We start from the raw sequence: 23,350 nt of genomic DNA, 5'->3' as shown, positions 1-23,350 counted from the left end.
ATTTTTTTTAATTTTTGAGCCTGGTGTAAACATTGTTTTAACAATGAAAGGCGGATCACGTACTTAATGCTCACCAAGACCCAAAGGCCACTTAACATTATGGTTACATACATGTAAGTGGGACTGTAACAACATCTCTATTTCCTGAGTCAGAAAAATTGTAATAGACCAACTGATAACTTATTCTGTAGAAGAAGCACAAATTACAAAGGCTTCTTTACTTCCTCAATACACCAGCTTTAAGAGGTCAATATGTTACTTCAGAATCTAGAATCAAGAGTGACTGTGCAGAACTTACGCCTTGGTGGGCGGAACTCTGTCGACCTCCTCCGGGAAGTTCCTATGGGTGACGTCATGGTGGAGACCCACGTCTGACATGGGTACAGGGCGACCTGGGTCATTCAGGGCCGACCGAGAACCCAGCTGGACATGATATACAATCAGTGTAAGACATACAGCGTCCAAGTGTTCATCATTCATAGAGTGAGAAATCCACTCTAATTCAGCTTAATATCAGTTGTAAAACGTGTTCATATGTTCTTGTAATGTGTGTGTGTGTGGCTTCTGCAATGTGTATATTTTTTTATTGATGAGCCCTGGAAGATTAGTTTAAAGAGAATCTTAATCAAGAAAAAAGGATAGGTAGCCACCTAAAGCTTATTATGACTATAGATTTGACATGACTAAATATAAATTCAAGATACATAGCTATCTATTCAAAAGTTAGTTCATAGGACTTTAAATAAACTTTTTCTTGATAAGAAATTTACAGTATTACATGGGTTGTAATGGTTCTTTTCTTCTAATGACTTCTAATGCTCCAACTGTGTCAAAGAACGGTCTCCCTACCCTGTCTTGCCATGACAGCTGCCTGTGCTGCATGGTCCACGCATGTCTGCCGTAGGGCGTCCTGATCAGCACTGTTACAGTAGGCATGGGGTCTGCAGGGGAGTTACACAACTCACATTGTCAAAATGTACCTCCACTGTTGTAGCTTGGTATCTGTCTTATTCTACATTATAGCTTTGACTTACCCTCTGAATGCCTTCCTGCTAAATACTAATAGCTAAATATTTGGCCCTGGTGTCATTGATTATGTTGCATACTATATTGTGTAATGGTTCAAATGTCTGTTTGATCCCAGATACCATGCTATTACAAAAGACTCTGCCAAATGCCAATCAATTTTTTATCAAAGAATAGAAGCCGGGGATTCGAAATGATTAGAGGAGCACAGTTGGATGAATACCAGGCTAGGACTATTGTTTAGATTTAAGCAACAAGTTTGTTGCTTATACAAATGTATCAGGAGCAGACTGTGACTAGACCAACATTCCATGTAAAGAGGAAAACACAAGCAGGGGAATTCTGACCTTGCTCATTGCCCAGTGGCTGCTCCAGGATGCCCATGATGATGTTCTTGTCAAGCACAAAGTACCTGAAGGGGGATAAAACAGTCTGTCAACAAAGTCCCGGGAAGCAAACCACTGTACACAAAAAAGCCAGTGGGAATGCCCCTGTCACAGTTTTTGAATGTGAAAATTTGTAAGTATACAAATGTGCTATAATGTTAAATACTAATGCATGTGTGAAGATAAGTGAGTTTAAGTATGAGTATGTTACAAATGTGCAATAACCAAATGAAAAAATCTTTATACAAGAAACAAAATTACCTGAAGGGGAGCGACCCCTCGCTGGTGCTGCCGCGGGCGTACTTCATGATGGCCTCCTCGTTCAGCAGAGTACACAGGGAGGCAGGGCCGGAGGTGGGGGGGAAGGAGCCCTAAAGAATATGATCACTGTACGTATAAGCCCAATCACTATTGTCATCTTCTAACGCTCGGTTAACCATACATTAAGAATCAATACAGAGACTTTGAAGCCATGAATCATTGATTAGCCACTAACTGGACTACTATGTGGAGCTTTATAGCCTACTTTTTATAGTCACTGACTCTGTGTCTATTGATCATAAAATTGCACATATCTATATTGGGAAAATAGATCATTCTCAAGCTTCACAGAAGGTCAGTAAAGGCTTCCGGAAACAAAACTGCATACTCCAACTACACACTACGTTAATAGTTTTAGTGATTTTCATGTTAGATTAGCAACATCAGTACTCTGTTCTCACCACTTGGCTCATGACAACATACAGAGTGGCCTCAGCTGTGTCCTTTACCCTCATGGAGGCTGGCTTCAGCTCTTTGTCTCCCTTATACTTGGGCTGGTCACTGGCTTTCACCTGGATAAAGACAATCAGCCAGCAACTTTGTAAGAGTATCTATGAAATAGATCTGCCCTAGTTGAGGTATTGCCAAAAAGAAGAGTGAAATGTACAAGTCAGCAGTTAACAAGATAGCGAGTTTCTCTCTTATATAACGCCAATAATTGTATTATACAAGCAAGGAGGTTCAATATTCATCCTCCTTGATACAATGTCTTTTGAGTTCAGATTGTCAGTTTAGAAATTCTTTTTCTTTAAATGTGTATAAATTGTTGTATGTATAGTTTGTGTTCTTATGTTTGTATGGCTTCTCCTATGGGTTGTATACCTGAAATAAATAAATTCAATATTTTAAGTCAGAAAGAAGAAGAGCTAAGGAAGCTCGTGATGAACAGGAAACAGTGGAAAGACTTGAAGAAAAACTGATTGCAGCTAAAGGGTGTTCAGACCACTGTAGCATCAGTATACAGTGGACAACTACTTATGTCCAACATTACTTAGCGTATTTCAGCACTACTGACCTTTGACTTGCTGCCTGATATGCCCAGTTCAACAGTCTCTAGAACATGCTGAAGACACTCCTGGTGGAGAGGGACAACATCACCAGTGTCACACATGTGGCTGGTCAAACATTCAATGACAATATCAATCTTTATGTTGAATCACCAGGTGATAAAACTATCAATTTCTGGGTGCAATTGATAGGCAAAGCCAGCATATGATTATAAGTTTGAAGACACTGTACCACAATGCTAAAGAATGCTACGTGAGTATAGACAATTCAATGTTAAGGCCTGAAATGATTCTCTGTCCGCAAGCACACTACAATGATTTTAAAGACTTCTAGAAGGAACATTAGACTATACTCTTATGATGAGGTCAAATCAAACAGCAATAAGGAAGAACCAGGTCAATTTTGAGCCATCTGACAAAGTTCCAGCCTACCTTGTCATTCATGAGGTCATCATGCTCCACCAGCCACACGGTGAGACAGTGGAAGGCTGCCACGATCATGGAGTGGAGGTCGCGGGAGTGGTTGGGGGGCGGCCGGCTGCACTGGTACCCGATGTAGTCACAGATCCACTTCACTGCACGTTTACACTCCAGCACGTCTGTACAACACAGAATGGCAGGCTTTAACCTTTAGCAAACTGAAGTAGCCATTTGAATAAGGTAGAAGGGAGAAGTTTAAAATATGTTCTTACATACCTAATATCATACTGACCATTGTTCAAAAAAGCTTTTCCAGTCTGGTTTAGAATTTCAAGGTTAACGTGTTGATGGAGTGTCCTTTTCCACTCCCCTATTCAGTCCAGATAGAACAACAAATTTGTGCCAGGCATGCTGAAAGTACATTGTACATAATTTAAAAAGCTTAACATATAAGCCAAAATGCAGACTTAACTTCAAGACAATACAGTATGCATGAAGATTTTAAGGTAAATACCGGTGCCAAGCACCATTTCCATTCTTCTTGAGACTTGAGTTTCAATTTTCTTACCTTGAATGACGATCTTGACCTTGGCCAGCCCTGACAGCAGCTCCAGGGCAGCCAGGCTGACGTTCAGGTCCGTCTTCCACGCAGACATCAGGCGCTGGCACACCAGGTGGATACAGCGCACAAACAGGCCATAGGCTGAATCTGCAGGTTCAGGGGCAGGGACTCAAGCATGCGTCAACTCTCATAATTCTGATGAGAACTCTGAAGACAGCCACATTAAAAAACGGTGAATTTCAAGAGATACAGCACCAGTTATGTAATCCTTGAGGTATGTATACTTCAGATATTCAGCTGTTCAAGAGACTCTTGAGCCTTGATTCACTGTGATAACACCATTTTTTAATGTGTAAGTCTTTGAGTATCTGACAGAATTATGAAAGTTGACATTACAAGTGGCATAATACCACAGATAAAATAATCATGTTACAAGTTGGGAGAACCTAGTTCTAGGCATTAAAATTTTTTTGGTCTAAAATCAATAACCCGGTATAGCCATTTCTTGAAGAAGATGAAATTGAAGATTTCAATAGTTTTCAGAGTCCAGAATATTTCAAAGGTTATGAAAAGACAGCCAAACAATGTTGAGGAATAGTACAATAGTATTGGGCATCATTAGTTCAAACTCACACTTCTGAAATATATTCCCTTTACATAAGCAAAAAGGAAGGACCACAAGTTAAGGAGGTACAGCAGAAACAGGTAAGAGTGCAGAGATTTGTGTTGAAGCATTTTCTTAAAAATCATGAAAATGTGTGTCTTTGACGAACCATATTCACTGTACAGTCCCTGGGCTAGTTTACTAGCAGGTGTTTCGTGGTCGGGTGCATCCACAGTGCCTGCAAGAAACAGTAGGTTTTACTGCTGTCAGGAGTCAGGAAATTGGAAGGACTGTGCCATAATACATCACAAAGAGTTGAGAAATTAGCGATGAAGTGAGGAAGGAACAGTTAAGCACAGATAATGGACAATGAGCCTGTCACTGGTCCAACAGTAGAAAGTGATCAAAAGAGATATTCAGTGTGCAACAGAAAATCACATTGCAGGAAGTAACGAAAATTACACATCAAGCATTGAGACAAAATCCCCCTTCAACACCTTTTGCCATACCTTTCTGTTCTTGGTCTGCTGCTTTCTCTGCATTTTCACTGCAAGGACATTTCAGTTCTTCAGTACAAAAAAATGCCTACTATTCTATATGAATAGATATAGTATCTAACGTTATCACTTTAGCTTTATCTTCACTTTCAATCTACAACTTTTGAATTAACTTCTCAATTATGTATAGCATTGATCTGGATCAGACTATGAAAAGTGTGACCTGATGTCAATGATGTTAAAAACCTTAAGCTTTGTAAATAGAGAATGGCCATGAAAAAGGGCCGTTGACACTAAGAAAAAATTTTGGTCTGCGCAGAAGGCTACACTGCCACCAACAGGGTTTATATATATACATTTAAGTTGAGGATAACTATCATGCAGGATTAGACATTAGTACATAACTATGTTCAGGTTAAAAGAAAGTGCAGCATCTAAAGATAGTGTGTTGTCCCGACCTTTCCTCATTTTGCTGCTCCCGCTCTGCCTGCTCAGCAGCCTGCAGTTCAGCCTCCTCCAGCAAGGCGGCGTCCTGCACACACAGCAGCATCCCTCCTGCAGGAAGAAGAGAAGTCTTTTGATCTCCAAACAGATATAAGAATCTGGCTCCTGCTTAGTCATTATTTAGGTACAAATGTAGAAGGAGGGTAAACCCAAGAAATTCTGCACCATTATAAACAACTGTACAAATGAGAAAAATACAGCAAAACCAACAAACAAATTTATCTACTTAGACTCATCAAACTCTTTCAACCTCCTTGGACTCATTAGTGATTAGAAATCTGTCTACTAACACCTTTAAACTCTAACCTATCAGCTTTTATAGCCCATTTGGAGCACTGAGAAACTTTTTGACTTGTAGCAGACTAAAAAAAAAATTTCTCCTTACATCATGGCAGGCAACACTATATCATTGCATATTGTACGGAACTTCAACATAGCTTGTGGGCAGAAGCAACAACAGAGTGTTCAAAGTCTTCTTGATCTGAAGGGCATTTTTCTGATAGACCTTGAGCTCTAATAGCAGTTACAACATACATGTGGATCTGATGTACCAACCTAGGATCATTTGAGTGTTGTCGGAGTCCTGCTCACACTGGAGTGAACCTATCAGCAGGTTCACCATCCTCAGTTTCAGGGACAGGAAGGTGTTGTGCTCAGGTTGCTCGTCAGTCTCGTGAGTTCTCAGAATGTCTGAAGTAACAACAAAAATTGACTACAATTGCACAAGGAATTCATGATAGGATAGAAAAAGGAGGTTTTTCATAGTGTTGAAAGTTAGCAATTGAAACAGTTCTGTATGTTACTGTTACAGTAGTAATACAGAAACTATATATATTGAAAATGCATAGTAGTGTTGAAAAGGTAAAAAAAAACTAAACAACTACGAACATTAACAGTATACAGCGAGTATCAATTCAACCTACAGACCACAAAGAAGGACAACATTAAAGGTACTGGCATATACTAGTAGTATTATGCTCATGCATCACATGCAAGAGCATAGTGGGCACTTAGTAGTAGGCAACATTGTTGAATATGTCAAACAAACAAACAAACAAACAAACAATCAAACACCTAAGCTGACCACATTTGAGGATATTGTGTTTAGAGGAGACTTTTGCTTCATCTCATCAGATTATTATGTATCCTTTTTGGCATTGTATATCCATTTCATTTCAGTGTATTTGTATTTGTGTACATGATTTTTAAATAAGACCCTTCTAAAGAAAAGAAAAAAAGAAGAAACATCCGACCTTGTATCTGCAGGTCCCTGAAGTGCAGTGGGAGACACAGGATGGACAGCAGGAGCTGGATGGCTGAGCGGCGCAGTTCAATCTGGTTCACGTAGGGGCTGTGGATGGAGAAGTCATGTGTAACACAGGAAAACTGGTGTACGCAGTCCTGTTGTTAGTAACTCATGAGTGTGAGTTTGGCTATGGGTAGGTTGGCATGGAGGATTATGTTAGACTGTGACTGCCTTACCTACATGTACATACACGTGGGTATCCACTGCACAACCTAGGTTACAAAACCTTTCAACAAGGGACTTTTTAAATTTTTGGTGAAGGCAAAGCCAGAATTGGATGGATGTCAAAGAGTGAGTACAACTGAGACATTGTTTTACTCCCCCAAACATTCAGTGGGTCCCTTTATTACTGGAGGGTTTACCAAATAATGCAATAGATAGAAATTAAGTCTTTTTGCCCCCTCTGTATTTAGATGTTAAAAGTTTGTGGTGACTGTCGGAGTTACTGACTTGTAATTGAGTCTGACACATACACATGAAGATGCCTTGATGATGTCAAAAGGTTTCAGAACCACAAAAGTAATGCATTACAGACTTAGATTTTAGAAGTCAAAAGGTTTCAGAACCATAGCAAGAGGTTTACTGTACCAACTACTGGCATACCATTCAATCTCAGCAGTGAGAGACTACCAGGTCTGCAGCAACCACACAGAATCAGGCAGGAGAATCGTCAAGTTAGACTGGATGGAATTTTTAGAGTTTAGAGCCTATGCAAATCAACTCTACTAATTGCTCATTGAATCAGCTGTGAGTGGGGAGGGATGGAGGTGTTGACTGGCAGGAGGCAGCTGATATTCCATGCAGCAAGTATATAAGACCTGTGGTTCCTCCATGTAAGTATCCATGTGATGTGCTGTTGGATAGTACGTGGCAAAGTTTAACAATAGGGTGGGAAGAATTTGGGGTGACTTGTGTTTGGAAATCGAAGGAAAGGGTTGATGACAAAAGTCAGAAATATGGTCAAAAGTGGTTGACAAGAGGACAGTAAAAATAAAAGGGAAAGTAGGTTAATTAATCAGGTATTTGTACCTGTTTGTACCTTTGCAAAAACTCATGCCTTGTATTTTGTGTAAGGATCATTCCTGACTGGTATGATTTTTGCCAGAGGCCATCCTTGTTTTCTTTATGATGTGGTTTTACATGTTCAACTCAAATGTGCTTTTGAAAAGTTCAAGATATAGTCGTCCACTGTACAAGAGAAATAGAGATGGAAACTCATTCAAGAAGCTGGCAATGCAAGTTGGAGTAGACTGCAGCCTCAGGTGCAAGTCTGTCTGTCTGTCTGTGCAGAACAGGAGAGAAATTTCACCTCATAGAAGAAGCTTACTCACCATATCAGAAAAAAAAGTTACAGAGTAGAGAATCTGTCCCCTTTAAAAGTTGATAATTGTTTTGCTGCTGTAAGTCTGTTTGCTTGTGCGATAGAAGAAAACCTTTCCCTTTGCTAGAGAAAATTGCTCACCACATTAGAAAAAGAAGTCTTACAGTAGAAACATAGTCCCCTTGATGAGAGTTGATGGTGTTGGTTATTAGACTGCACATCGTGTGGATACTTACAATGGAGGGTCTGCCGTTACTGGTTGTTTTTGCTTTGATCTACAAGCTACGTCAGTCCACACCTACCACACTGGAGGCTCCTGCTCGTGGGGGAAGGGGAAGGCACTTTGGCCACTACTGGCAAGATCTGGGCTTACTGACGAAGAGGAACGGCTGTGGAGATTAACCATTAGGTCAAGTGATTCAACTACAAATTAATCAAACAAGATGCTCAAATGCCTTATGCAACAAAACAGTCGTGCATCCATGCAAAATCATCGCATAAACAACAACATAACAATGACAACAGTCTCAGTTCTTGGACATGAAAAGGTTAACACAAGAATCACAGAAATTGCTTCTGAAGAACCTTGTTGCAAAATAAGATTAAAAAGTAAATTTTGACTAAGCAGCTGACCAAACACAATGACAAACAGATACATTGCAGCTTAAGCTCTAGCATTTGGGAACCAGCAAAATGAACAATGTATATGCACTACAGGACAAAATGACTGTTACATTGCACAACCTTCATTCTTAGCAAAAGTAACAAAGTCAAATAAACATGAAAATTTTATCTTTTACAATGAAACTTGTCAAATATGATCCACTCTTTGGTTTCTTTAGTAGTCGCAGCACGATCGCAGCCTCTAGTGAAAAAGGTGTAAGAAATGTCATCTCCAGGCAGATTTACCAGTGACATAAGATAGTATCAAAGCTGGCTATGGAGTAAAGCGGGCCAAAGGGAGTCATCAGCCACTGGAGTTGACTAGAAATGCTCCTCCCAGTTTCAGTGACGGCAGATCTCCGGTAGCCGAACACACTCCTAGGCCGGCTTCACTCCTCTGGCAGCTTTTGATACTATCTTATGCTACCGTAGGATAGGATCTGCTTGGAGATGATAAGAAATGCTCCAATGGTTATTGGTGACACTATAATGTTTGCCCCACAAATGAAGGGACTCACCGGAACTTGATGAGCTCCCTGTCAGGCAGTATGATCTCCAGCGCGTCCACGATCCTGGGCAGGAGCACGTCCACGCCCTTCAGGTCGCTCCGCAGGAGGTCCGTACAGTTCACCACGATCTTGGCCATCACCTCACGGCTGCAGTACTGACAGGTGCAACAGAGACAGGTTTGTGTCTTGTCATGTTAAGAATTCTCTTTAAAGTAGCAAAGAGGCGACATTAATAACAATCCATGCTTGCTACTAGCATTTTGGAGTGTAACTTAAAAGTGATTCAGGCCCAATACTACATCCAATCAAGGAGGTTCAATTCACACTAGGCTGAGTATGAAGCAATCCTCCTTGATACAATATACTGTATAGATACATGAATGCATATGCAATGCAGACAAACAGTGTTGAATGATTGAGTAGCTAGGCTAGCAAACTTGATAATCAAAAAGTCATGTATTTGATGGAAAGGGAATGTATTTTACGCAACTTCCCTCACTCCACATAAGTGTAACAGGGTATCTGACTTTGGTTGAGAAGGTAAAAGGCAGTGGGAGGAGAAAGATAAGCTCTAAAGACTAAGCTGTAAAGATTAAGAACCCACTGCCTCTAGCTATATATACATGCAGTGACTCAAAAGACCATGGGACCTTGACCTTTATTTTTACACACACTCATGAGCATCCTTACCCTGCCGACCTGCAGACCCTGTGCCAGCACCAGGTAGAACCTGGACAGATACGCAGGTAAGATTTCCTCCCCTGATCTCTTAGAACAGAAGATTCTGCACAAGGTGCCGCAGGCTTCAGCTCTCCCAGACTCGTAACTCTCCGGATACTCGGGTGAGTCCACGGCCGCCGCCACGTCCTGGGAACTGCTGGGGAATGCTGCACTGGACCTTCTGGATCCCATACCTGAGTGTCACACAGTATCACATCTATAACCGTATCTATCTAGCAATTAGAAGTTTAGTTTATCACAAAGCCTTTGAATGTTTAAAATGCTGTTATGACAATTCAATACAATGTAAAATTCTAATCTAATCTAAGAAAATAGTCACTGTAAAGTCAAATTTGAAATACAAAATTTATATAGCTCTACATGAAGTTTGAAAACCTTTGCTCAGGATTTCATTTGTTAGCCTTTTGATTGATTTTTTTTGACAGTAATTTAACCCTCATCCGACCGTATGGGGTCATTTTTGACCCCAGGCGTATATTTTAATCTGCCATAGCAACATTTTTCATCAGAGAAAAAATCCCTTCCACGAATTTGTTTGCATACATGTCATACAACATCTACCAATTTTTCACCGAGTTTTGTATAAGCCATTATTGTATAAGCTATACTGGAAAGTCTGTGTCTTGTTCGGTGGGGTCAAAAATGACCCCAGCCAATTATGAATCATTAATTACATAAATATCAAGACATTTCAATAAAATAACAGGCATTCCTCATCATTGCTATTACAGCAACAAGTTATAGTTGCTTAGATGAGTAAACACCAAATATTTTGAAAGAAATTTAGTATTTTAGTGTAAAACACAGTTTTTCGACATTCTGCATAAATTATGATAATTCACACTAATTACCTATGCTAATGAAAGTGACAATGCTTCTAATTAATTAAAAAAAACAATATATGGACAGAATATGCAGAAGGAACCTACAAGAAAGATCTTTGCGGGAAAATAGACAAGAGTTATTGTATGTATGTGTTTAGATGGCGGAATATGGTGCATAATTAAGTAATAAATTCGTTACTTTTCACAAATATTGTATTTTTCTTGTTAAATAACATTATTATGCTATCAGTTTTATTGCATCATCACAATTATTGTTTAGAAATTGATAAGACAAAACACTGTTTAAGTAAGTTGAGTATGGTAGATTTTCAGAGCAAATGTGGTTTCTCCTCATTTTCTGCATAAATTATGATAATGAGTAATAACTACTGACACCAAAACTTGTCAAAATATTTTTCATAGATTAGTGAAACAGTAAATACATAGAAATGACAAAATAGGCCAGCAGAAATATGTCTATGAGCAAAACAAAATGGGGTCAAAAATGACCCCATACTGTCAGATTCGTCGTAAAAATGTAACGGTCGGATGAGGGTTAAAGAACATACTAGGGAAGACATAACTAACAACAGTAAGAATACATTTCCCTATTAATTTGAAGAGAAAACAGAAACAGTCGTAACTGTTAAGTAAGTAAGTTAATCTAATCATCTCACTTGAGAAGCTGCCCTGTCTCTTGTGTGTAGGCTCCAGCTCACAGCCTGCCAGCCCGGCATCAAACAGCCACGCCCCAAACAGGTGCAGCACGCTGTTGACCTTTGGCCTGCAGGGGGACGGCACCGTGTGCTGGTCACTGCTGAACAACGTCACGCTGCTGGCCGAGGGCTGACGGGGGAGGATGGCCGGGGCCGACTTACGGAACTCCGCCTTGTCCTTTCCTGAAATATTAAAGACAACAGATGAAAGCAGGAACTTTCCATGGGAAGTTTGTACCTGCCCCCATCTCTGTTTAGTGACAGTTGCTGGACCTTGATGTATAGATTCTTTAGATAAAGATGATTGTTCAATAGCTGTAGGAGCTAATCATGTTACCACACAAAGCCTGGGCCATACAAGTCATTGCATATTAGCCCATGGCACAATTAAAAGCATTGTTGTGTAGTAGGCAGCATACATCTTTCAGCTCTTGAACTAACATTGACACAAGTAAAATTACAAAGAGCAACTTTCCAAAGTCCATCTTCTATTTCCTCATATAAAGGAAAAGATTCATATTCTCACTAAGCTTTCCCAAGCTTTGCCTGCCACTCACCTGATATGGATGGCATGAAGCTGCGGACATTTTTGCGAGACCCGGGAGGAGTGGTGGAGGCGGAGCCGCGGAACACCTGTGGGGTGGTGGGGGCACTGTCTATCTCCTCTATCTCCCTGGGGGACGACATACCTGGGGAACAGGGAACATACTCAGCATTCCCACCATACATGGATGTCCTACACTTAACAAGATATATGAGTTTAATGCTACATACAAGTGTGTGCAACATTTTACAGTTTGGTCTCTTTTCTTTTAGGTCATTGTGGGATTTTGATGTTGTGGGTTAAATACTAGTCTTACCAATAACATAAGGTATACAAGAGGAGGGAAACAATGGCCTTTAATTCAGCCTTGGTTAGATTGAGTCAGTGTTGACTGCTCCCTTCTTGAAAGGACTCAACCTTTAAGCAAGTCAGGCTGTACATATCTCAGTATCAACAAAAAGAATCTCAAAACAAATGTAGTGTAACACACACCCAGGAAGGCATCCACCAGCCCTGAGATCCCCTTCATGGCCCTGAGGAAGATGGCAGGCAGCCTCTTCAGACAGGGGTGGTGGGAGGGGTCGATGACCACGTCACTGATCATGGCCATGTGGATGAACCTGGGCGTCTGACTGATGACGTTGGGGTTGGACAGGTCCACGGGGTTCCCCAGGACGTGGAGGCAGCGGAACCACGTCTGCACCACACACTCGTTCTGCATGTCAGCTGGGACCATGGAGATGTCCTCCTCAGCTGGGGAGGGGAGGAAATGGTTAAGATTGTTGTAAATAATGAAACATTTGCGGTGGTTTAATTCTTGTGGATTTCGCTGTGACCCCTTAATACTGCAAAATCATAACACAGAGGATACGCATTTTGTACTTCTACTGTACCACTGAATTGTTTCAACTGCGAACTTCAATCCAAAGAGAATTTCCCCCCTACCACTTTCCTTACAGACAAGGTCAAAACTGAAAAATGTTCCTTTCCAATTCGAAGATGTTTATAATTACAGGAAAAAAAGCTTTATGTTAATGTTGATGTACCTCAATTGCTGTACATAAGTTGTTATTCAAATGCTTCACATCCCCTTCCATCTACAGTCATTTTCTACTACTTTTAATGTTCTCAAATACTGAACAACAGAACTTAAGATTTATCAGTGATAGTACAATGATGCAAAAGTGCACAAGGTTATTACAAATAGACCAATTACTGTAACTGCAGCTCTGTTGGGATAACTTAGCAGCCAGGGAAGTATTTCTTACCTATCTTGAGTTCTGGAAAGTCGGGTCCATACATGATCTTCAGCACCTTGGAGGTGAGGAGTACGTTAAACCTGTTCCACTGGTCCACCATGGCTGCATGGTGTCTCCAGGTGATGCACATCTCACGCAGGGTCTTCCACAGGGGCGGGGAGGGGAAGCACCGCGCACAGGCAACCAGCCAGATCTCAAACAACACGCTCACCAGACGGTCACACAGCTGGTCAGCTATACTGCCTGTGGGAGGAAACAAGAGTGCAGTCATTCACTGGTGCTTCACTTACTTTCAATTCCAAGCAGAGGTTGATCAGGAAGATTGTAATTACATAACCTTCTTCTCATGTCCCTGTTTTCTGGCAGAACTGATTGGGCCGGCTGATAGAAAATGGAGCATATGACTCTGATGAGTAGAAAATCACAATCTTCCCAATCTACCTCTGTTTGGACAATGGTTTCATTTCTTGTCAGTTGTTCACAATATGGAAGTACACATCTGACTGACTGTACTTCTACAAGACAAAGACACTAAAGATCATAAGAGCATGTCATCCTCATTGTACATTCTGAACTTTTGAATAGAGAAACAACCCGTTTCAATAAAGAAGAGAACGCATGTTTGCTAAGCATGTGAACTAAACTGCTAAATGCTGAAGGACACCCCTGTAAATCAACCAGGGGAGTCTACCAACCTTGAGCAGTGGGCGGAGCTAACAGTGTATCATTGACCCCCAGCAGGAACAGTAGGAGCCCCTCCCAGGTCTGCTGGGTCATGATGGGGGACTCCTTGGCAATGGTTTGGGAAGTCCTGAGGATTCTGTGGCACATGATGACCTGCTTGTCGACATACGTGTTACCTGTGGAAACAATCATCTCAAATCATGATCATCATGTCACAGTCTGATCTTCCTTACTACCGCGCAATCAACTTAAGGTGTGACTTGTCTGAGTGTAAGTCAAATTTTAAAAACACTGGTATGTTTTGGATGTGTAAATATGTATTCTGTGAATAAATGTGTATTGTGTTCTATTGTAATGTATTGTGAATAGATGATTGATTTTCTTTCTTAATGGGTGCATTGGCCCATTGTCCCAACAATTGTTTTTGAAAAAAGTGTTGTATTGTATTGTATTGTATATGTTTCAACAAAAGGTCAAAATGCACCCATTATTCTCCAGGTGTACAATGGCATATATTTTGGATTTCCTTAAATTTCTAAAGACTATCTTCACTTTGATTATACAGTAGAAGCCGCTTAATTGCACGGCCTATTTGCCAGTGAATTTCGTGCAATTATCCATCTGGTGCAAGAATGCGAAGTTATCTAGCTGGACCGCACCGGTTTGGGATTTGGAGATTCCGTGCAGTTAACAGAAGTGTGTGTTAATCTGATGTGCAATTAACTGGCTTTTACTGTACTTACAGGGAGAAATAACAAAATTGGGCATATCAGGCTATACAAGTTGGCCAATACAGGTTGAGACACTGACTGACAAACATGCAGCTGCGATACCTTCTAGTTATCATAAAGGAATTTGAATCTTTTAATTGTCATAAATAATGCATGGTGATGACCACTTGTAATGAAAACTACAAATCACCTTCTGATCTTGGCAGGAAGAGGTTGTGCAGGTGTTTGAACATCCTCTGTGCATATTTGTTAGGCTCCTCCAGGATAGGCCGTGGAACGGACGTTTTGGGCGTCGTCAGCACAGTCAACCAATCATTGTACACATTGACACAGTCCCGTATGGTCTCGTGGTCTGAGAGGGGCAGCGTAAGGCCATAGCACAGAACCTGCGGGCAGTGATGGGGAAGCATTTTGTTTTATCTTTATAACATTCATTCGTACGATCAAGTCCAATCTCCTGCAAGTTCTGCATAAGACAGTAAACATTAACATTATATCAGCTATATCAGTGATATTCAATGGTGCCATACATAATAATGCAATGACAGAACTTCATAACGTTACACACACACACAAGCATAATTCATACAAACAAGGCCAAGGCTGGACGACCAGGCTAATTTCACATAGGTTCTGGCAATCTGTAAGGTGTTGCAAAGAAGGTTAACGTTAGTTGATTTAGAAGATTGAACTATGCACATGTCTACCGCGAAGGTCTATTTGATCTGAGCCAAAATCAGGCCATTATTTCAGGGGGAGGGGCGGGCTCACCTCCATGGTCCAGTTGACCTGTTGCTCGCTGTCCAGCTTCTGTCCGTCCTCCCCGCCTCCGTGGCTGAGCCCGTGGGACAGGTGCCGCACCACCGAGCAGGCCACATCTCTCCCCACCCCCTCGGGGAAGGTGTGCAGCACGCTGGCGCTGCCAGCATCGCTCAGGACCGAGCTCTGCAGAGACGCCCACTCCGAGTACATCACGACTCTGGATGGACGATATCAGGCCGAATCATGCGCCAAAATACTCATCATCTTTGCCCCTGGTACTTTGTAGTTATCGCAGATTCCCTTGAAGCCTTCTGGTATTGACATTGAGCCGTGAAATTGAAGGTAAATTTAGTTCACATCGACGAGCTAGTCGAAATATACTTTATGGCCGCCATTTTGAAATTGCACTTTGCACATGGATCGCTAGGGGTGTGTACCAACAGTCCTGCTTGTGCATGTGGCGATTTTATCCATCTAACCAAGACCAACCAAGGATAAAACCTCCTTGATCTTAAGGTGGGATCACACATGCGTATATATTCAAGTCCGTTTCAGGTGCGTATGAAGCTCTTAGTCTCTACCAGGTTCCACAGGTCGCGGGGAAAATAGTACAAATTGAACAAATATAGATACATAACATGCCAGATAAGTTAACGTTAGCTGACCGAGAAGTATGGTTAGCGACCCAGCTAACTCGTCTGACATGTTACCTGTTTACGTTTGTACAATTTCTATAATTTTTACAACGACTCCCATGCGCGCCTCACACGGACTTAAATATATACGCAGGTGTGACCCCACCTTAACGTTACACATAAGATGAGTTCATCATCAGGGACCTCAGTCTCCCGAAACATTACTTTTAGTTTAGCAGATCAGATCAAATCATTACCTGTTGGTGGTCTTTGTGCATGCAGTAAATAACTCAAGATGGTAACGTTAAGCCTTGATAGAGACCAATAAAACTCGTAACATTGTGTGAATTATCCAAATTTTGACATGGATTGCATAATCAATGGAGTTTACATTTCAACTTGTGTTCAATGACAAGAACTTCAAACACACATATGAATGTTGCAAATCATTGCGTAATTTGCATAATTATCGAGAACATTCTAAAATGTGTTGGTGGTAGTACCGTAGATGATGGAATCTTGTTTATTCTTGTTTGGAACTCCAGTAGCCGTGCAGCAGCGCCATTCGCCGAGATTAGCCTAAATTACATGAAAAAAAATTAGATCTAATTTCTGCAAACACCGAATGGCATACCGAGACTTTTTTTTAAGAATCAACAGTTTTCCATCAGAAGGACAAATGAACTGAAAAGTATTCTTTAAAATGAAACAAAAACGGCACACCTGTTCCCTTACACAGGTTTTTCAATCAATATGTAACGGTTAGCGTTACCCAAAATTCCACGCGCACCGAAACTATTACCCGGAAGTTGTAAACGTAAAACGTTACTCTAAACTTTTTCTGGTTTCGGTTGGTTCTTGTCAGGGGAATTTTTACAGAATTTTATGCGCTGAACGTCCACGAACGGTTGAATAACGTTATTACAGATACTGTTGTTCGCTGTGAACATTACGATTGACTATTGGGATCATTTGCAGGTTGGTACGTTCATAAGCTATGTTGAACATTGATGACTTTTTATATGTGTGCCTTGCGTTCCTTCGACGTTGCACCATTGACCACTTACCGGTGCACACCCCAGTTTATTTGGGGTCTCAAATCGAGGCTGCGCACCCTCAAGTCGAGAGGCCGTCTCTTCAAGAAAATAAATCTAAAGCAGAAAAGCCGTATATGGGAATGAAGGGTATCACTCCAGCTTTAAGAACAGCCGGTTTTCAGTTTCTCTACTCTCTCTACTTTTCATAATTTTTGGGGGAGAAAAGTTTTTTTCACGTAAAAAAGTATGCAAAAAAAGGGGAATTTTGACGTGGAAATAAACCCATCACCTATATTTTAGTCATGAAAATGACTGATATTGTCGGAAAGAGAATACATCTAAGATTAATCAAGCAAAAAATAAAGAAAATCGTAACACTGAGATTTTTACAATAACCCGACGCGCGAGGCATAGCAACACGGCTCACAGACCGCATATGGACGGGGAATCTGGGACAACGGGCGAATCACTTCCAACGCGTAGAAATACAAGGAAGTGACACTCGGGCCCAAAACCAATTTGCACCAAAAACACATCTCATCTTACGCTTTTTAGCCATGCCAGTATTGAATGCCACTTCGCAGCAGATTATGAGAAATTTGATCTCAAACACGGACCCTCGAGACCCTTACGTCACATTTTTGTCGCGCACTATCTCGCTGAAGAATTGGTGTGTGCACCCTTACAGCCATGATAACATTGTTCCGCATTATTTTGTCCAGTAGATTCTGTAGGATAGCAGAGGAACAGTCGCCATGTTCTGGGGTTACGATTTTGATGATGACGACGACTATGGCTATGGTTACGACGACTACGGCGAGTCCGACGGGGATTGTGACTATGACTACGACGACTATGATGACTGCTACGTCAGCAGAAGGAGCAGCAGAGAGTCCCCAGAAGACGGCTCCCGTCGCTTCGAAAACTACGCCCAGGGACGCGAGCTTCTTGCTGAACTTGCCATCCAGCGTAAGACCGGGGAGTTCCTTGATGTTGTGGTGCAAGTAGAGGGTAGGGAGTTCCCGTGCCATCGCGCCGTGTTGGCAACCACGCCATACTTCAAAGCTATGTTGTCGTCCAATCTCACCGAGAGTAGGTCAAAAGTCGTACGTCTCTGCGGGATCGACTCCATCAGCTTTTCCAAGATCCTGGACTTCCTATATAGCGGGGAAATCCGCATCGGTAAAGACGATGTCCAGGACATTCTGCAAACGGCACACATGCTACAGTTTGATAAGATTCTGCAGTACTGCCGGGAGTTCATCCAAGACAACCTGTGTCCAGCCAACTGTCTGGGTGTGATGCGTCTTGCCGACATGTATGGCCTTTCCGCCCTGAAGAAGAGCGCAAGGAACACGGCAGCATCAAACTTCTCAGACGTCACACAAGATGAGGAGTTCCTCAGCCTTTCGCCGCAAGAGCTCTTAGATCTACTGGGAGACGAGGATCTGAAAGTTACCAATGAAGACGACGTTGTCACTTCTGTGATCAGATGGCTCGACCATGTCCCTGAAAATCGTCAAACGGCAGTCTTCAAGATCTTGTCAGAGATCCGTCTATGGGCGGATCCAGGATTTTGCAAAGGGGGGGCGCATATGCTGTGGTAGCTCAGGTCGTGGCCGAAGGCCACGAATGCGCAGCGTAGCTGCGCGGGGGGAGAGCACGAGAGGGGGGTTACCCCCCCTCTCGTTGGGGGGGTTTGGGGGGCCTCCCCCGAGAACTTTTTAAAATAAAGAGGCTCTCTAGTGCATTTTAAAGCCATTTCTGTGCAAAAATGACCAACGAATCAACACTGACTTTTAGGGCTGAACAAATATAATAAACGAACGAACACTGATTTTTATAGTTAGCAATCTCATATTCAACAATCATATTTTTGGCCTGGGGGAACGGCCATCGAAACATTTTTGAGCCGGGGGCCATTGAAAAAAATTGCCTTAGGGGCCTTGAAAATACAAGCAAAATGTGCCCCTGAAATGCAGGAAATGAAGTTTCAGGTGGCCAAGATTTCAATTTTTCTCTGGACGTCCCTTGCGACGGCTTGCGCCTCCGGCGCCCACTACGCTCCGGCGCTCGTCGTCATCAAAAATCTCTTCCCTGACGGAAATTTCATTACATTTAGCATAGTCTACCAGCAAAGTTTATCCCTCAAAATGCAGAAAATCCTGTTTCAGAGGGTTCAAATTTAAACATTTCTTTCCAGACCTACCTTGCGACGGCTCGTGCGCTCGAAATCGTGAAAATACGTTGGGGGCGTCGTCGCCCTCAATAATATTTGCTAATAAAAACCCTGTGAAATTCTACTAGAAAGGCTATTAAACTTAGCTTAGTCTGCCAGCAAATTTGTCCATCAAAAGTAGTTAGGAAAGATCGTTTCGGATAGTCAAGATTTCAAAATTTTCCCGGGAGAGCCCCCGGACCCCCTAGGATTACGTCAATATAGTTCGCCCTCCCCATAAGAAATTTGCTGCAGCCGCCTCTGTCGTGTGATTCCATGTTAGCACGAAGTTTACGAAGACTATAGAAACTAAAATTGGTATCAATATCAATCCTGCGTGCATCGGTTCTTTGTAAACGGAATGGTTCACGGAGGGCAACGGGATAAAACATTACGATGTTTACTTTTGGGACAGCGGGCTCTCTGCTGCGTGTATATGACGTAATCATGCATATGATGGCGCGAAAAATTTTCGGCAAGTTTGTTGGTTGGCCGAAATAAGTCCCGTTTTGGAATGATTACAGCAGTATTGAAGCGGTTTTCGTCACTATATTGCTAAAATGTACCCAAGTCTCTTCCAAGTAGAGCATTAATTTATTTTATTTTGTGTAAATATCGTACATGTGTAGTGGAAAAGATCGCCGTTTTTTTTTTCATTTTCGTCCTGGTTACGGAACACTCTGGCTTTGCCCGCAAAGACCGACGCAAGTAAAAGCGAGAGGAGTGCGCCTTGGCATTGTTGGTTAGCGGCTTTGTATTGTCGCCGCTCCACTGCAACCTTCGCTGATTTTCTGGATTTCTTTGTGGAATTCCTTTTTTTTTGTGTGGTCCAGCAAAATTTTTTTTTGGGTCCAGCCAAAGGGGGGGCGCGCGCCGGGTGCGCCCCCCCCCTAAATCCGCGGATGCGTCTATCCTGCGTGAGGGTCAGCGTTCTGCAGAAGCTTGAGTCACATCCTGTGATACGAGAGTCCGCAGAATGCGTGGCAAAAATCACAGCAGCCCGGGACAAACATCTTCTCGGTGCACGGGTAGAGGGAGAAGAGGCAAGTAGTCCTAGACGCGGAGTATCAGATAAACTGGCAATCATTGTCGGTGGTTGGAAGGCAGTCAAGAAAACACATCCAATTCACGACGAGCATCCCATCATTGTACAGCCGGCGCCCCTGCAAAGCATAATTTGCCTAGATCCAGACAGTCAGCAGTACTACCACGTCACTAACCTACCTACGCCTGTCTCCGGCTACATGAGTGTGGCAAGTGCGGAGGGATACCTGTACGTGACAGGTGGGCGTGTCCAGCCTTTGGTCGGCCATGGTCCTCATACCGCCCCATCCAGGCAAGCCTTCCGGTACGATTTCTCCTCAGACACTTGGCTGAGGTTGCCCGACATGCCTGTCGGCAGGGCAGAGCATCAGTCGGTGGTCGTTGACGGGAAACTCTTCCTGGTTGGCGGTGGCACTGAGGCGACGTCTTTGCTGACCATGGACTGCTATGATACTGAAGAAGAGGCTTGGATAAAGGTGTATGTGCCGCCGACAATACAGTCTTCATCGGACTTTACGGTAACAGCCTTCCGGGACAAGGTTGTCTTCATCAAGGTGTCAGAGAGCGCCGATGACCACCCCATTGATGTACAGCTCGGTGTTGCGATGCTACTCGGGCTGCGCATGGGCTACACAATCCGGCCGCGAAACTCACACAGGCTCTGTGTCCATGCGTTTGATGTGAAAACGAAAGGTTGGACTTACGCCGATGTCTCGATATCTTCGGATGAAGTTGACATCGTTGCAACTGCTGTCGACGACAAGCTTCATGTCCGCACCAGACGCTCACGGTACTCCGCCCTATACATCTTCGATGCCGAAAAGGAGACCCTAACTGAGGGTGAAAATATGCAAGATTTCAAAGACAGAGAGAACATCATTCGCACAAAAAGTGACAACAGTTACCGCTACATGAATGGACAGAGGGGCATCGTTGACACCATTGCCAACTACGAGCTCGGAGACCGCTACAATCCCGAAAGGCGGACGCCCCTTCCCTTTGCCTTATTCGGCCACAGTTTTCTAGAAACCAAGAAGAGTCGCGTCGGCTGGTACTGTCGGGACCTTGCAGCCCTGGAGAACGAGAACTCAGACACGGACTCTGAGTCAGCTTGATTCACGGCAATGAATACACGATGTGTGTGTCAGCGGCGTTTGTGAGTGTATTTGAGTGTGTGTTTGTCAGTTCTGTCTTCAGTTGAAACGTTGCCATGTAGCATTTTCTCGCCATGCAAATGAATAGAAATCTGGATTACTTGGACAAATGACAAAGCTAAGGATATCTTGTTAATCGTATAGGCAAATTATATCACATCGCATCTGATAGGTTCTCTCTCCATATATTGTTGATATTCTGAACAGGGCAACAGCTTAGACCTTTCAAGTAGAGGTGTACAAACAGGTATCTCCAAGCAGATGTTGGAATAGAAAATTGTACTTTTTCTGATCTGGCCGTGCTCCTCTGACGATATCCACTTTGTACCCCACAATGGGGTTAGAGACAGTCAGTGCCGTTGCAATTTTCTGCCCCAACGTCTGCTTGTAGCTATACGGACAACAGTTACATATATTCACCTCGATCTACATCACCAGATCTTGATACTGTGATAGTAAGTCTATTCTCCTCTTTCATGTACTCACCAACGTGACTTGACAACTTGGCTACAAAAACTTTGGGTTCATATGTGCCCAGAATGGTATACATATGTAGTCTAGGATGCTGCTAGCATGTTGTGATTAACGTTGTCAATAGTTTCAGGATATCGTTACCCCAAACTATAGTTGATATTCAAAAAATGTAACTGAAAGATATTATTTGTAATTTTCTATCCCATTTTTTTTCACTGATGAAAATACGACATGTGTTAATCATAGCTTGTGTGTTTTCAGATGTTTAGCTTTCTTCCCAGACCATTGACTAATAAATACTGTTTAATTTAAAATCTGTTTAAATACAGAAGAACATGGAAATAAACCAACACAAAGAAAATACTTAGTGGTAAATTAAGGCATATTAATACTAGTGATAGATGTGTGTTAGAAAAAGTGAATAGCATCAGACACAGGTTATGTACTTTTTTAGTCATTTGCATAATTGATTAGGAAATTCTATATTCGCTCATTGAAGAATGATATTTGCAATATACATGTATGTTATTTGGATAGAGAAGACAATAAAATCTTGTTAAGTATGCTAATACGATTCTTTGCATATCTCTGATGGGCGAAGGCTACACAAACTCAATGGTAAAAGATACAGGTTTCATATTTTGTGACATTTGCAATTTATGTAGAAGTTAGCATTCTAAGCAGTATATGGCCCGGAATCGTGTAATGGACATGGGCGGTATATGGCCCGGAATTGTGTAATGTATATGGGCGGTATATGACCCGGAATTGTATCATGGATATGGGCAGTATATGGCCCGGAATTGTGTAATGGGCATGGGCGGTATATGGCCCGGAATTGTGTAATATATATGGGCGGTATATGGCCCGGAATCGTGTAATGGACATGGGCGGTATATGGCCCGGAATCGTGTAATGGACATGGGCGGTATATGGCCCGGAATCGTGTAATGGACATGGGCGGTATATGGCCCGGAATCGTGTAATGGACATGGGCGGTATATGACCCGGAATCGTGTAATGGACATGGGCGGTATATGGCCCGGAATCGTGTAATGGACATGGGCGGTATATGGCCCGGAATCGTGTAATGGACATGGGCGGTATATGGCCCGGAATCGTGTAATGGACATGGGCGGTATCTTGCCCGGAATTGTGTAGATGTGGAAGAGTGGAACTTCCTTCGTCTCTGCCCATTTCTCTTTTCTGGCCCTGAGGGGCGTGCCGGTACCTTGGGCTACCCTGGTCATGCTGAGCCTGTGGACCCCGGGGCGTCTTCCTCTCCTCTGCTTAACTTCTGGCTATTTCTATCTTTGTTCAATGGAACCAAGTAAACGTCAGCCAGAAGGGATACACCACGAATTAGGGAAGGGGCACCCACCAGCACTACGTCGGGGGTCC

At 42.5% G+C, this 23,350-nt stretch overlaps 2 protein-coding genes across 4 annotated transcripts in view; one reads left to right on the top strand and one right to left on the bottom strand.

Annotated features, from left to right (window-relative positions):
- LOC118425410 (ral GTPase-activating protein subunit beta-like) overlaps window positions 1-15,808 on the bottom strand; it is a 29,042-nt gene extending 13,234 nt beyond the window's left edge. The window contains exons 1-23 of one of the 3 annotated variants that reach the window (XM_035834222.1): window positions 15,397-15,808; window positions 14,816-15,011; window positions 13,906-14,070; window positions 13,220-13,453; window positions 12,444-12,704; window positions 11,965-12,096; window positions 11,369-11,590; window positions 9,817-10,040; window positions 9,136-9,281; window positions 8,257-8,343; window positions 6,581-6,678; window positions 5,883-6,017; window positions 5,282-5,378; window positions 4,836-4,873; window positions 4,496-4,564; window positions 3,729-3,869; window positions 3,173-3,339; window positions 2,749-2,808; window positions 2,135-2,245; window positions 1,674-1,783; window positions 1,374-1,438; window positions 850-941; window positions 299-423 (exon numbers count right to left, since the gene is read on the bottom strand). In XM_035834222.1, coding sequence (XP_035690115.1) covers window positions 299-423; window positions 850-941; window positions 1,374-1,438; window positions 1,674-1,783; window positions 2,135-2,245; window positions 2,749-2,808; window positions 3,173-3,339; window positions 3,729-3,869; window positions 4,496-4,564; window positions 4,836-4,873; window positions 5,282-5,378; window positions 5,883-6,017; window positions 6,581-6,678; window positions 8,257-8,343; window positions 9,136-9,281; window positions 9,817-10,040; window positions 11,369-11,590; window positions 11,965-12,096; window positions 12,444-12,704; window positions 13,220-13,453; window positions 13,906-14,070; window positions 14,816-15,011; window positions 15,397-15,597 — 3,176 coding nt within the window. In that variant the 5' untranslated portion in view covers window positions 15,598-15,808. The remainder of the gene's footprint in view (window positions 1-298; window positions 424-849; window positions 942-1,373; window positions 1,439-1,673; window positions 1,784-2,134; window positions 2,246-2,748; window positions 2,809-3,172; window positions 3,340-3,728; window positions 3,870-4,495; window positions 4,565-4,835; window positions 4,874-5,281; window positions 5,379-5,882; window positions 6,018-6,580; window positions 6,679-8,256; window positions 8,344-9,135; window positions 9,282-9,816; window positions 10,041-11,368; window positions 11,591-11,964; window positions 12,097-12,443; window positions 12,705-13,219; window positions 13,454-13,905; window positions 14,071-14,815; window positions 15,012-15,396) is intronic. The other 2 variants (XM_035834230.1, XM_035834238.1) reach the window with 2 other exon arrangements.
- Window positions 15,809-16,662: 854 nt separating this feature from the next.
- LOC118426123 (kelch-like protein 24) lies at window positions 16,663-18,666 on the top strand. Its single transcript, XM_035835386.1, has 2 exons — window positions 16,663-17,000; window positions 17,785-18,666. The coding sequence occupies exon 2, from the start codon at window positions 17,815-17,817 to the stop codon at window positions 18,664-18,666; it is 852 nt and encodes a 283-aa protein (XP_035691279.1). The 5' UTR covers window positions 16,663-17,000; window positions 17,785-17,814.
- The last annotated feature ends 4,684 nt before the right edge of the window (window positions 18,667-23,350 follow it).

The sequence above is a fragment of the Branchiostoma floridae genome, chromosome 1 (genome assembly GCF_000003815.2).
Source record: "Branchiostoma floridae strain S238N-H82 chromosome 1, Bfl_VNyyK, whole genome shotgun sequence".
In the NCBI taxonomy this organism is placed as follows: Eukaryota; Metazoa; Chordata; class Leptocardii; order Amphioxiformes; family Branchiostomatidae; genus Branchiostoma; species Branchiostoma floridae.
This window is presented reverse-complemented; position numbering and strand designations above follow the sequence as displayed.

What these genes read in the sequence shown, in the direction of transcription:
- LOC118426123 (XM_035835386.1), top strand. Translation starts at nt 17,815, where the DNA reads ATGTTCTGGGGTTACGATTTTGATGATGACGACGACTATGGCTATGGT.